The sequence below is a fragment of the Pleurodeles waltl genome, chromosome 7 (assembly GCF_031143425.1).
Source record: "Pleurodeles waltl isolate 20211129_DDA chromosome 7, aPleWal1.hap1.20221129, whole genome shotgun sequence".
Classification (NCBI taxonomy): Eukaryota; Metazoa; Chordata; class Amphibia; order Caudata; family Salamandridae; genus Pleurodeles; species Pleurodeles waltl.
The window spans coordinates 103,261,978-103,277,426 of record NC_090446.1 but is presented as its reverse complement, the minus strand read 5'-3'; the positions used below and the strand labels follow the sequence as shown (position 1 = coordinate 103,277,426).

Genomic DNA, 15,449 nt, shown 5'->3' with positions numbered 1-15,449 from the left:
ATCACCAAGCCGTGTACAATTAGGTCTTACTCTGGGCAGCAGATGACAACAACACATACAAGTGCAGACTGGTAGAAAGTCATGACTAAGTTCTCTGTGACTATGAAGTAGAGGCAGAGCTGAAGTAACTTCTTGGCTTGGAATAGAGTACCCATAACACAACTTATTTGGAATTTAAAAAAAAAAAACACACCCCTACCACAACCTCCCAGTTCACAATCCTACTTTGTCAAAGATGCTCTTAACACTAGCATTGCATTTTAGAATTATAATGTGTTAAGTCACAAATGACTGGCATCACTAATCCCTTGTTAGCAAAAACATTGTTCTGGGAATTTCAAAACTTAATCACCACTAAATTAATATTTTTAATTTTAATCCCTTTTCTCCAGACACTTCTTTCAAAACATGCGGCTCGCGCACACTTCCTCTACTGAGTATCCTACATTTTTAATTTCCCTGCCTGATGTCTAACAGTCAGAATTCCTTCATGAACAATCTTTGAAAACATACAATTCCAATCCCGGCAAGCATCTCCCATATCTGAGGCGGCATTCACGACAGACCTATGTCTCACTCCACCAGGCCAAGGTCTTTGTGTAACTAGCTGGATGTATTAAAATATAAATCATCTACATGTCCCTTTCGGATGCAACTAAGAGCATTCCATGAGAATAAAGAGTTTATCAATTTTATTTTTTTTAAACAAGGGGCATAACTCGATGGTTACTAAAAATAAAAAATGCGTACTACTGTTATAAGTTGCAGGGAACAGGAAAAAAGTCTAATCACAGTAATTTATAATCAGTCCAGCAAAGGTGATTTAACAGTTGCGTCCATTTATCTGTTGTGGTCTTTGAATAAAATAATAATTTTCTCTGGTGCACTTAGTCTAGTTTTATTTATTGTTTAACAATCTCCATCCCTTTTCGTTGCAGATAACTTGGACACATGTGCAAAAGATGAAGTTGTGATTTATTGTGCAGAAAAGCCAATGGCTCCAGCTGGTTAGATAGGTAACAATGCCGTGTTCGCGTTTAAACAGTAATTAAAGAGAAAGTTACAGATTTAGGCTATGTCTTCCAAACCATCGAACTGAAGTTATCTTTCATGAATGCTACTTCCTGCTGTTCAAATTCAAGTCGCGAAAGAGAGAAGTGGTCAAGTAAGCATGGTGTGTGGCGTATTCATTAATATTTTGGCAGTGGAAATTTACCAGTCAATACCTGTCCTATTTCTGAAAACATTTTCCTCCACTGGGAAATGGTACACTCAAGAAACGTTTAGAGGACATTGTGATGCCAACGTGTGAACAAGGTGTGCTATTTATTTTTACTCTGCTGGGTGAATGTGGATAACGGCTACACATGCCTTGCCCTAATAGAGCGTTACCTGTGTCTGCTGATGCTCGAGTAGTTTCTTTTAAAAATATTTTGCCTGGAGTCCCTGAATGTATGCCAGCTTGGAAAATTGTGTCAACTCCATGGATCTTGTACTCCTGCTCATCAGCTAGCACATGCTGGACTGCTAGCTTCAGACTTTTGTACTTGGTAACTCATTACATAGTTCGGAGTGATTATGGTCATCACGAAGATATGGCACTCCACAATCTGGAATTAAAGCTCAATGTTTTTACACATTCTTTCTAGTTTTAAAATGCTCGATGAGAGATGGTGGCAAGCTACCAGTTTTCACGCAACGAGCTCAGAATACTGGTCAAGTCATCCTTTACTGTGAAGGTGGTATCCCAGAAGCAAACACTTTTTGGCACAGGAAAGTTTAGCTTTGGAGGAAGAACTGGTACGCATTATGAATGCAGCCAGATGAAATGTCATTCTGCAGTCCACATGTTGTTAAGGGGGTACTTAGTGTACTAACAATAATAACCATTCTGCTGCTGGTGTACTTACAAGTCACCCATTCTCGAGGACGTCAAATAGGTAAACACATTCTGCTTAAGTCCATTTAAATATGCCTGTGTCAAAAAACAAGTGTGTGGATCAGAGTGAGAAATATATAACCCCCAGGGCAGTGAAAGAAATAAGATTCGATATTTTCAACTAATTAGGTTTTGCAGCTTGAATCTTTCTAGATTCACATGCTGAGCAATATTCTGGCATCCTGTGTTGGGTCGGCTACAGGTAGGCAAGCCTTTTGTTTTTTTGTTATGTTATCCACAAGCAGAATTAGCATACCCTTGTCCCATCCGAGTCTCCAATACAGTTCCAAATGTCTCTGGCAGCAACACAGCTGTGGATAAATTTCCTGCACTTTGAAACATAGGTGTCTCGTCACCCTGGGGAGAGGTATTTCTCCACTATGATAAACCTTTTTGTGCAATTTGTATAGTGAGCAATTTTAGCGTTTGCTACTGGGACAGATAGATTATCCTCCCCGTACTAGATACTTCCACTGCTTGTTCTTACTCTTTCACACTTGCTTGGAAATGGCTTGCTCTGATTAACAGAACAAAAAAGGGGTTCTCAAAAAGAATGCTGCCACTTGAAAAGGATGAGATCTTGGTCAGCGCCAGCCCACCCATGCACTCCAGCAAATCTGGTACAACCAACCTCCTCACTTAAGCCCCTCTAGGCTCCTCTAACTACCACAATGCTAGATAAATAGACCATGTGCTCAATCAATGTAGAGATGGGTGGATGTCGTATTGAAGAACAAGTTACTTCCTTTACCAGATAAGGCGTTACTGAAAGTAAGTATCTAGTTGCAGACTCATTACCATTGAATTATTCCAGGCATCAGACTGGATCCAGAAGATTTTTTGTGAGTAGTACCCCTGGCGTCGATCGGCTCCGTGTGTCATCTGATCTGGAAGTGACGTCACACGGCACCCTATATGGGTACAACCAAGGTGCTGATGTCAGTTTCTTTTCACGACTTTCATCGCCAGAAGCAAGAAGCCATGAAGAACAATGACCACTGGTGTGAATAACTAGGGCCCTGAAATAGATATAGCCAGGTATCTAGAAATCCACTCATAAAGCGGAGAGGATGAGTGTGCCGGTAAGAAATCTTCAGCTAGAAAGTCTTTACCAGACAAGGTGTTCCTGAAAGTAAGTAACTTCTTGATCTGATACTTCAAGCGGCAGATTCCTTACCTTAGAATAAACACCCAAGAAATACTGTCCAGGCAGTAGTGTTTGGTAAACTTAAGCAGGGAGGCCCAAGTTGCAGCCTGGCAGACATCCAAGTCTGTAACTCCAGCATGCTAACGCAGTGGTTTCAGCTTTGGCTCTGGTGGAATTAGCACACAAGCCCTCAGGGGGTTGCATCTTGAGCATTGCATAGCAGATGGTCTTTTTCTACACCTCAAACCCTGCTTAGCTCCGACATCCCCCACAAAAAGTTGAATGTCTACCCAGAATTTCCACATACGGTCAAGGTAAATCAACAATGCATGGTTGGGATCCAGACAATGGAGAAGTTCCTCATCCTTGGAAGGGTGAGGGGGTACAAAAAGTAGGCAAGGTGATGTGCAGACCTTTGGAAGAAGCGAAGCAACACTTAGGATGGATGGATAAATAGGGCAGCTTAAAGGCTAAGGCCTGTAATTCAGTAACTCGAAGATGTTACAGCCTCGAGGAAGGCTTTTTTGATAGTGAATAAACCACAGCAGAGAATTGCGAAGCAGCTCAAAGGGAGTGCACATTAAGCATGTAACCACTAGACTCAAGTCCCACTAAAGCATGATAAAAGGAGATTTGGGCAGATTTTAAAAGAGGGCTGATTAGGTAATTTGAGGCAAGGATAGATACCCAAAAGATAACCTTTAAGAGTGCCCAGAGCAGAGTTCTGCTGGGCAAGGGAGAGAATAGGGGAATCTGAGAGAAAAGAGGAGCAGAAATGGGATCAACATTTCTGCTGGAACACTAAGCCACAAATTGTTTCCAATGTCAGGTGTTTACATTCTTGGTGGCGGAATGCCTGGCTGCTAAGATAATATCAGACTTCAGGAGGAAGGTCAAAGGCTGTCAACTGCCACCGCTAAATGACCAGGCAAGAAGGCATACAGCTTCAGATGGAGAACCGTCCCCTTGCTATTGCGAAAGAAGATCCTCCCGAATGGGTAGCCTGATAGGAGGATCGATGACCATGTTCAAGAGCTCAGGATATCCGAGTCTCCAACCCAGTCCAGATCCACACGGATAATTTGCATAGGGAGTCGGTTGTGTTAAATCCACATCAAATTGTGAACTTTGTTGCATTTCTCCCATCCAGACCCCCTTCATGGACAGTTGGCATCACCTGCACAACAGAATCCCAGAGCGTGGGAGTAGCTGCCGTAGAGGCATGCAGTGGTCACACAGCACAATGCGAAGCTGGCAGAAACAAAACAGCATCTTCTGAAGTGCTTCCAGCCTTTTGGATTCCTAGTCTGGAGAAGCAGTAGGGAACGCCCGAGGGTTGACGTGAGGTAGAAGCTCAGACCACCAAACTCTCAGGGATGGGATGATGGATGAGGAAGCTTGGGTCCCCCGGGGCGGTGGGAAATTATCTTGTTCACATGAGTCCCTGTGTTGGGTTTGGACCAGGAACCAAAAAGTACATGAGTGAGAGACTCATTAAATGGGAGAAGCAATTGATGGGGAGACTTTCGGCTGAAGCACCTCCATCAAGACATTAGTCTTGACTGCCACTGAGGATAACTGAAGGTTGCCGACCTCAGCAGCCCTCTGCACCATCGCAAAATATGCTCTCCGCAGCCACGCCACGGTAGAGTGAGAAAGCATGCCAGCATTTGGTGAAGTAACCAGATCACTGGCTTCACCCAGTTCCTCACACAAGTCCATACCCTGTTCGTAAGGTTGGAATTCAGGGACCAGTGACCTCTGCCATGCATCCCTGAAGGCCAGCCCACTTGAATAGGGCTCAGGATTCAGCCTGGAAGGCAAAACTTCGGATGAAGCCGGATACAATGTCAAGTGACCCCCCCCCACCCCCCTCCGGCTTCAAATCCTATTTGGAGATTAGAATAGGGAAGGAGCTGCCTATGGGTGCCAAGAGTGTCAGTTTCAGGACTGGCATGGGGGAAAAGAGTGAGGTGGCACAACCGGCATCTGATCGGATCCAAAAGTGAATCCTTGGGGCCCCACTGGCATAGGAGCCAGGGCCATTGGCGTGGGACCAGCAGAAACTCCTTCCAACCCTAAAGACGTGCCAAAGGCGGTTGGGCCGCCAAAAATGACACACATGGGGTCATAAAACTCATTGAGTTGGGGGAAGGGGAGCAAATCTGAAAAACTCAGTCTGCACAGGATCAACCGCAGAACTTGGCTTCTGATGCATGCACTCCTGTGTCTCGCCAGCCAATAGAAGCAGAGCAGTCTAAGCACGCTTTAACTCCTTGTGTTTTGACTTACCTGATTGTCACAAAGATTTAGAAAGGGACGACATCGGACTCCTCTACCAGTCCCAGTCCGGGATCTTTTTCTTCACTGGGACTTTGACAGGTGCAGAGTCACATGACGGGCCATCATGAGCTTGATCATCACACAGCAGTCAGCAGGGCATCAGGATGTGGTCCTGCTCGAGGCACCACAGGCAATCAAGAAGCGGTTCAGTCAGGGCATTGATCGTGACCAGCACCTCAGGACTTGAATCCAGCCTTCCTAGATGACATACCTGCCACACAAGGAGGAAAGCCTAAAACAGAAGTCCAGACAAAACATTGAAAAAAAGCATAGTAAAAAAAAGACTGAAGGGGTAGCTGTTCTTGGATCTGCGCTGGCTGGCGCGGAAAGAAAAGAACATAGGTCAGCGTGCCTGGCTGGCGGCTATATAGGTGCCATGGATGTCATTTCTGTCGCAGACTATCCACACCGAGCCGATCAACGCCACCTACCAGCATGCAGGGGTACCCCTCACTAAAAGAATTTCAGATCCAGCCTGACACCTGGGATAAATTGAACGTAAGGCATCTGCAGTTAGTAGTCTCTATCAGATAAAAAGGCCAAGTAGACTAGCATTAAATGAAAGTAACTCGAATCTGATTTCACAGTCTTAGACACTACAAAGACTTCTTGTCCTTAATCAGGCATTATAAACAGGTTAACCAGAAACCCCAGACCTGAAGGAAACATTTTCCTAGGTGGATCTAAGGAGAAATGCTTGCAGACAAAAAGCACCATGGAATAACCAAATATCCAATGCTCAATTTGAGCGTGTGGGAAGTTGGCTCTGTATATACTATTTCAAAGTAAGAAATAGCGTGCACAGAGTCCAAGGTTCCCCTTAGAGGTAAGATAGTGGCAAAAATAGATAATTCTAATGCTCTATTTTGTGGTAGTGTGGTCGAGCAGTAGGCTTATCAGAGGGTAGTGTTAAGCATTTGTTGTACACACACAGGTAATAAATGAGGAACACACACTCAAAGACGAACTCCAGGCCAATAGTTTTTTTTGTTATAAAAAAATAGGTTTTCTTAGTTTATTTTAAGAACCACAGGTTCAAGACTTACAAGTAATACTTCGAATGAAAGGTTTCACTCAGGTATTCTAGGAACTTTGAATAATCACAATAGCATGTACAGTTTAGACAAAAATGGCAATAAGCTATTTTAAAAGTGGACACAGTGCAAAAATCAACAGTTCTTGGGGGAGGTAAGTAATTGTTAAGTTCACAGGTAAGTAAAACACTTAGAGGATTCAAAGTTGGGTCCAGGGTAGCCCACCGTTGGGGGTTCAAGGCAACCCCAAAGTTACCACACCAGCAGCTCAGGGCCGGTCAGGTGCAGAGGTCAAAGAAGTGCCCAAAACACATAGGCTTCAATGGAAACAGGGGTGCCCCGGTTCCAGTCTGCCAGCAGGTAAGTACCTGCGTCCTCGGAGGGCTGAACAGGGGGGGGGGGGACACAAGCAGGTACAGAAAGTACACCCTCAGTGGCACAGGGGCGGCTGGGAGCAGAGTGCAAACAGGCGTCTGGTTTTGTGTCGAAAGCAATGGGGAGAACCGGGGGTCTCTTCAACGATGCAGGCAGACACAGGGGGAGGGCTCCTCAGGGTAGCCACCACCTGGGCTAGGCAGAGGGTCGCTCCTGCACTAGAGTTCGGTTCCTTCAGGTCCTGGGGGCTGCGGGTGCAGTGTTGGTTCCAGGCAGTCGCGGTCAGGGGGGGAGCCTCTGGATTTCCTCTGCAGGCGTCGCTGTGGGGGTTCAGGGGGGTCAACTATGGCTACTCACGGGCTCACAGTTGCCAGGGAGTCCTCCCTGTAGTGTTAGTTTTCCGCAGGTCGAGCCGGGTGCAGAGTGGAAAGTCTCACGCTTCTGGCGGGAAACGTGTGGCCTTTAAAAGTTGCTTCTTTGTTGCAGAAAGTTGCAGTTTGTTGAACAGGGCCGCTGTTCTCAGGAGCTTCTTGGTCCTTTGGATGCAGGGCAGTCCTCTGAGGCTTCAGAGGTCACGCGTCGCTGTTGCAGTTTTCGTCGAAATAGGGAGACAGGCCGGTGGAGCTGGGGCCAAATCGGTTGTCGTCTCAGTCTTCACTGCAGTGCTTCAGGTCAGCAGTCCTTCTTTAGGTTGCAGAAATCTACCTTCCTCGGTTCTGGGGGCCCCTAAATACTGAATTTAGGGTGTGTGTTTAGGTCTGGGAGGGCAGTAGCCAATGGCTACTGTCCTTGAGGGTGGCTACACACTCTTTGTGCCTCCTCCCTGTGGGGAGGGGGACACATCACTAATCCTATTGGGGGAATCCTCCATCCACAAGATGGAGGATTTCTAAAAGTAAGAGTCACCTCAGGACACCTTAGGGGCTGTCCTGACTGGTGGGTGACTCCTCCTTGTTTTCCTCATTATCTCCTCCAGCCTTGCCGCCAAAAGTGGGGGCAGTGGCTGGAGGGGCGGGCATCTCCACTAGCTAGTCTGGTATGTGGCAGGCTAGCAAAAACTAGTCAGCTCACACTGGAAGTCGGGTATGTTTTCAGGGGGCATCTCTAAGATGCCCTCTGGGTGTATTTTACAATAAATTGTACACTGTCATCAGTGTGCATTTATGGTGCTAAGAAGTTTGATACCAAACTTCCCGGTTTTCAGTGTAGCCATTATGGTGCTGTGGAGTTAGTGTTTGACAAACTTCCAGACCATATACTCTTATGGCTACCCTGCACTTACAATGTCTAAGGTTTTGCTTAGACACTGTAGGGGCATAGTGCTCATGCACTTATGCCCTCACCTGTGGTATAGTGCACCCTGCCTTAGGGCTGTAAGGCCTGTAGAGGGGTGACTTACCTATGCCACAGGCAGTGTGAGGTTGGCATGGCACTCTGAGGGGAGTGTCATGTCGATTTAGTCATTTTCTCCCCACCAGCACACACAAGCTGACAAGCAGTGTGTCTGTACTGAGTGAGGGGCTTCCAGGGTGGCATAAGACATGCTGCAGCCCTTAGAGACCTTCCCTGGCATCAGGGCCCTTGGTACCAGTTACAAGGGACTTACCTGGGTGCCAGGGTTGTGCCAATTGTGGAGACAAAGTTACAGTTTAGGGAAAGAACACTGGTTCTGGGGCCTGGTTAGCAGGGTCCCAGCACACTTTCAAGTCATAACTTAGCAACGGCAAATAGTCCTGGTGTAACCATGCAAAGGAGGCATTTCCTTACAGAGCGTGATTATTATTATTTTTTTTTAAGACCAACAATGCTATCCATGCTCTTGGAAATTAGCATTCAGTATCTTATGAGTCTTTATTTCACATGTGCTGAACACTTTTTAAATACAAGAGACTATCCATCTGGAATGAGTGGCTTTAGTCACTCCATTATCTGGAGAAGCACCCACCTAATGGTCTTTCTCCATACCTATAAAGCAATAAACCAAAGCCCTCTAGGATACTGCATAAAGTGGGGAAGTGTGGCACAATGGTTAGAGCGGCAGACCCAGAAGCAGAAATCTGGCTCAAGACCAGGGTTCAAGTCCCGCTTTGGCAGGTCTTGGGCTCAATTCCCTTGGACCAGATAATTCTCGCCTCGGTGCCTAATCTAATTAATGGGTCCCACTCTGCAACTCTGGGCAATAGCTTGCTTAATCTCCACAACGGCCCCAACAGCGCTTGGATGCCTGGCTTCACCCTGGGGGTGCCCAGGAGTGGGCACCTCACAGGGAAAAGCCGGGAGGGGTTCCATAGTAGTAGGAGTACAGCGCCTTGAGACCCTAACGGGTGAGTAGTGCGCTATACAAGTGCAAAGTTTACAGTTTACAGTTTTATAATAAGATCAAAATCACAAGTGTTGAACATAGGTCAGCAACCTTAAAAAGCACTGGCAAAGCCAATAGGGCTTGTCTTCTGGATCTACAGCTTTGGTTTTAGCCATGCTGGACCGTACCAACCAAATCATGTATGAGTTCAAAATAATGTAACTTTTTTTAAATTAACTAATCCGCGATGGAATGCTAGATTAAAAAAAAAAAAAAACACACACACAACAGAACCAGAAGTAGCACAAACGCCGTTTTAAGGCAAACATGCTGGCAGAAATTTGCAGCATGGTCATTTGCATAAAAAGAAATAACACAGACCCAACATCCAGAAACTCTTTCTGCAACAATTAAAACAAGATTTCAATCCCAGAACCAATGGGACACTAGGGTTCTCAGAATCAACAAGAGTTTGAACAAATTCAGAAGAGTTCAATTCACACGTGAAAATGGGTACAATGTACAGTGACCTCCTGAAATAGACTAGAAGCATCTGGTAAGGATTTCTCCCCCATCAACAAGTGGGTCAGAAACTCAGGAAAGCAGTGTCGGTTACCAACCAGTCTATTCCCAGAATGGTGTCAAGAATTTCTCAACTGGCTCAAGGACATCTTGAACTTGTGCTGGCAAATGAACAGGTTCAAGAGGCAGAAGTTAAGGGCTGTTCTAAACCTCAGTCTTTGGGAAACAAGAAGTAATTAAGTAGAATATCATGCCAGCTTATTCGAGACAAAATATATCCTTTCTTCGGCAGGCAAGATTCTCTCTTTCCTAATAGGGACTTCTGATGGAGATCACATCCTGGTGGAAGACCAGCAATACAGGAGACATAGGGGTGATGGGGGTGGGGAGGGGTTTGAGAGCTCCTACAGTGTAGGGACAACTACTGGGAAACTTCAGTAAGACGTGAAGCCATTTTCAAAGTCAATTTTTTTTTTTTTTTTTTACTTTCAGATAGAACTTTATTAGATAGGTTACCAATTCAACTGCATCTTAACAGTCGGAAATCACAAAGGAGTGACCTTTCCTTATGGTACTCCCAAGCCGCACGTCACTTGACAACCTTGTCCATAACATTTTTCACCTCGGACACCCTTGCAATGTCCAAAAGTGTTAAGGTAGCTCTGCAGTTTTTTTTTCTTCATTTGAGAACAAATTGAACAGGTTTCCTGGTAAATGCAGAGCTGAAGATGGCCCTACCATTTCAAATATTAAAGCTCATGCAAACTTGCTAATTTAGGTAGTGTTCTCCAACTCTTATCAAAAATTCCATTCCAGCTCCTAACTAAGATATTCAAAATTTGAGAACTATTCAACATCAGAGATGGGACGGAGAAACCCTACTTAAATGTTTGCTTAGCTGAAATACCACATGGCTCCAGTTGCTTAACTCGCCAGCAAAAGTTGAATCCGCAGGAACATGCTTACAGTTGCTAGTGATTGCAAAACGCATATGCGTAGTCCAAGCAGCTGCCAAACAAATTTCACCTGTCAGTAGTTTGTATATGCCAAAGGCTATAGTGGTATGAATGTGGAATATTAAACGAGGCAAACCGCTCTCATTTGCTGGTCCTTCAACATTCATGAGATTGTTGAATTGCTTGTAGTTCTGCGCAGTGTTGCTTGATGCCCACCACAGGCAAAGAAAAGAGTACAACACTTAAAACAGCCACTCTTTACAAATAAAACGTTTAAACTCTGGAAACATCTAAATTACTTTGTGTTTCCTTATCCGAGAAGGTAGGAGGTCTTGACGAGTATCTAGAGAGCTGTTATTTTGGCATAGATTGAATTCTGCAACTTTATGAAGCCAGGTGACTGCTTTCAGCACCACTTTGTCATTAATAGAAGCAACAGCCACACAAAAAACTGAAAGACTGCTCAAGGTCACAAGGCGAACCTTTTTATGATGTGTACCTGTGCAAGGATTAAACCAAGGATTGATTAAGTGCACAAGCTCTTAGGGTGTTTTTTTTATTTTATTTTTTTAAAGGAAAATGTCAAGAGGCCTATTAAGAAGAAAATTAGAGAGTGACGCTTGTATTAACACTGAATTAAATGTCCCCTAACGTCAAGATCCAAAAGGAAAACCATTTGCTCTTGTAATCCTGCAGAGAACAGTCTGACAGCAATGAATATTTCTGACTGCTCTAGCTTTGCATGCACTACCTTTCAAAGGACCACCCTCTAAAGCTTACAATTTAAGGGAAGGTGGACTAATTTGAAAACTACATTGTGGTTGGAGTCTACAATCAGATCCAACAACCAGATCTGCCTTGGCCAAACACAGCTAATGAGCATCATCTAATTGCTCATAGATGCTCTTTCTCCTTAACAAGATTCTATCAGGGACCTGGTATGTTATTTTGGATTAACAAACTATGCACAATGCTTGATTGGAGTGTGGCCGATAAGCAGGCACTTGTCTCAATACTTCAGGCTGTATTTTAAGAATCCTCTGTCTATAGGGCTTCTTCCAAGCTTCAACTGGTCTTTCTAGGCTCCGACATTTCCAAATTCGACACCGACTGGATGCAGGACAAATATAGGACTGAGGCCAAACTATTTGCTTCGGGTAGACTTGGATGTTTTATTCAATGCATGCAGCCTTCAGCATGCATCAATGGTGCTAGTCTAATGGACAGTCTGATAACGTTTTGCTTCTATTTTGGCAATAGAACTCATTGTCAGGAGGGAGGTCTCTATCATTATTGGTGGTTTCGGACTTCAAGACCCTAGGAAACAGCTGGATGACCTTTTAGAGTTTAACAAATCTCAAGACGTCTCTTGCTTGTTACTCAACAATTTGGTGAGTCTGAACACATTCAGTTAGTTCCATACCTGAGACTTCTGCTTCCGAGTCAGTGCTTATGTGCTGTTGAGCAGCTTTAGACTGACTGCAAACCAGTTCAGTGTATAAGCCAACTTATAAACGTTCTAATGTACCTTAAAGTGTGTACACAGTCACATTGCAAAAACTGTGTGCCACTCCAACATAGTTGTGGCCCAAGGACTACATACATTACCTTTAATGGAATTCTAAGGAGTATCACTGGTGAAACTTTAAACAAGTTTATCATAGGTATACATTGAATTCCAGTCCAAGATGAAAAAGACCCTTTCTCCAACTCTTGCCACCTTAATTTGATGTTGAAATTCTGGCACTCAACAAGTGGAGTGTATATTCTATGGACCAGACACAAGGCATTTACTCTATTGGGATGGTAGTAAAAACAATATATCATCAACGTGGGACATTGCAGATATCGAGTGGTGTGTTCCTGACCCACGTCTATGTACATAAGCTCGACTTAAACTAGATGTTTTTGCAAGCACAACCACAATGTTGTGGGATAATGCACAGCATGTGAACAAAGACTCGGTTCACACTGTTTAAGGATATTTAAGCCTTCTGTGCATTCTTCAACACTGGGCTAGCAGAAAACCAAACAGTAAAACCAAGAATTGAAAGTATTCGTCATGTAAGTGAAACTGGAGCAGGGTCAGCTACATCTGGTCGATAAAGACCATAAGGGCTGCAGTAAAATCCGTAACTGGTTTGATTTGTCTCAGAAAGGAAGTCTGGACCAACATAGGGCTATCTACAACTACCTTACAACATTGTATAAATTAAGTGAAAGGGCAGTAGTGAGCAGAATCGTTGGAAACAAAATCTTCACAGGGATACAGTCAGGAATCAGATAAGGGTGGTTGCAGAGATGTACAACATATTAGCATATGAAGTGCTTTTTATTGGAACACAAGCAAATAAAGCAATAAATATATTAACTCAATGATAAAATCCTGCACTCCATCTGGTCATTGTACATATGAAAAACACAGATCTAGTTTAGCAAAAATACCATGAGAGACTTCCAACCTACCTGATGATGTGTCCCACGGGCAGTGACAATTCAGCAGGTTTCCTCCTAGTTCATTTTCGATAGGACTTCACTAACGTTTTTAGAAAAAAAAAAATCAAAAAGCCATATATGGAACTAACTGTCGGCCTAAATGATAGTTGCGTCAAGCTTCATTCTGACACAACAAAATGGAAAAATGGAGAAAAAAATACCACTATACTACGGTGGTACAGTGGCAATCTCAAAATGAGTCTTGCGGCATCATTTTCAACAGTCACTAAAACGTTTGGATTGCCAGTGGAAATAAAGTAATATATATTGCTAATTAAGGTGCCAAAATAAAAAAAAAAAAAAAAAAAAAAAAACTTCAAATTACATTTTATTCCTTTCATTATTAAATAATAAAGTTAACACTTAGATTTAAAGAAAATGGTGGACGTTCTAAAAGGGAAACTGTGCTTTGCTACAAGAACATATTGCCGTAAAGCCATCTATTAAAATATAAGTAGATTTAACAAATAAATGTTAAAATGTGAACTGCACGGCTGTTCCATTTATGCTTAAGGAGGCATATCGTGAGCGGAAAAGAAGCTCGATGACATCTTGTATGAGCCTCCTACTTTGAAGAGCTGCGCAGGCAAAAAAGGTTTACCTAAGAATTATTTTGAGGTAGTCAGCTGTAGAAAGGCACCAAAAGCAACTGAACCAGATTAAATAATGGTTCTTAATGCTGTGGGTGCTTTAGAAGCACTGCAGATAGTGAAAAAGATTCTACATTTAACAAACTTTGGATACGTACCTGAAAGAAAATGTATGGATTTCTGATCAAATGGTTTTTGGAAGTAAGCACTACAATCCATTGGAAAATAAAGTATACAAAAGATTCATACATATAGGGAAAAGCTAGAAAGGCCCAGCAATGTCATTAAACTTTCATACCGAGTGCCGTCAAAGATCTGCCTTCTTTCCTAGATAACTTCTAAGGCATCGCTCCATCCTGTGGTGTTTGCACAGAAGTACCTGTTCATCTCATCATGAAACCTGTGTCAATGTGCATACAAATCACCCTGCAGGAAAGCTTTGGTCTATGTCTGCACAGAAAGGTACACGCATACACGTGGAATTGCTCTCCTTGGTATGCAGATCCACCCATGATGTACAAGTCTTCCTCCAATTATACCTTTTACAGTCGCTTGGAGGGTAAGGTAAGTCAACTTCCCAAAATATACCCACACTGAAATCTTAACTGCCAGCTGAGAGAATCCTAGAAGACCCAATCAGCTTTGCATCTGTCAAAGAGTGACATATGATTTCTACTACTTGCCGTAACACCCATTATTGAAAGATCCGACATTTCCTCTTGTGCTGCTCAAGAGGTGATTAATTCTATTTTGTATCACGCACCGATACCGTCTAAAGAGCAGATATACGTGATGCAAAAGCATCAATTTCTCCACTATGGAAGTCCCGACCACACCCATGCTGGTGCCTATCTGCCTGCTCAGGAGTAGTCACCTTTCCTCATATGTGCTCCAATCCCCATGCACCAACGCAGAAGGTTGCTTGCAGAACTGATGTATTTCCCTTCCTTAGTGTTTGCTTAAAAAGCACTCATGTCTACGTGCTTATGTTTATCCGCATGTGTAAAAGTAACATGTGTAGCCCCCTTTTCCCCTCATCAACACCCCGTACACTTTTTATCATACACACAAGTACCATCAGTGTATGGAAAGAAATTGGAGTAATTTAGAGGCTAGACAGATGGAAGACAAACAACTCCCTACCAATGCTCTTCATCCTGGACAGCTAACTGTGTTGGAGTTTAAATAATTAGCTCTAAAGGAGTAAGTTGGGCAAACCCCTAGGCAATACATACATTTGTAAAATACTGAAGATGTAATAGCAGCAGATGCAGCAGTGGGAGACACAGCAGTAGGAGGTGCAGCTGCAGCCTTTTCGAGCTTAACTGCATTGTAATTGTGGTCGCTCGCCCAGGACGGAGCGCTGGTCTCACTCACTGGGTCGCTGGGCACTCTGGTCGGAATTACATCCATCTTGGACACCATCACTAGCATTTTCTTCATTTTTATCATTCTTTTTTCAGGCGCGGGTCGCTTCTGGCCAGACTGAGACGTAGTTGCCACCTGAAGCATGAAAAAACAAAAGTGAAATCTAAGTTACATCTTCAAGATATGCTGAAAGGCTACTAGAAAGCATTTTTCTGCTTCAACTTCATTTACCAGTTTAACTTTACCCATCCATTCGAAATAGACTTCACAAAAGACCAACATGTTCAACATTATACTGTTCCTCTATGATAACTTAAACATCTAAAGTGGTCTGCTTCTGTTTTTCTACTTTTGTACAGCACATTGAGGAAATATAT

The 15,449-nt window shown here is 43.6% G+C and overlaps 1 protein-coding gene across 4 annotated transcripts in view; it reads right to left on the bottom strand.

Annotated features, from left to right (window-relative positions):
- Nucleotides 1–15,449, bottom strand: part of DIDO1 (death inducer-obliterator 1) — a 198,626-nt gene that overhangs the window by 112,787 nt on the left and 70,390 nt on the right. For all 4 annotated transcript variants that reach the window (XM_069243176.1, XM_069243175.1, XM_069243173.1 and 1 more), the window contains one exon: nucleotides 14,940–15,207. In XM_069243176.1, coding sequence (XP_069099277.1) covers nucleotides 14,940–15,207 — 268 coding nt within the window. The remainder of the gene's footprint in view (nucleotides 1–14,939; nucleotides 15,208–15,449) is intronic.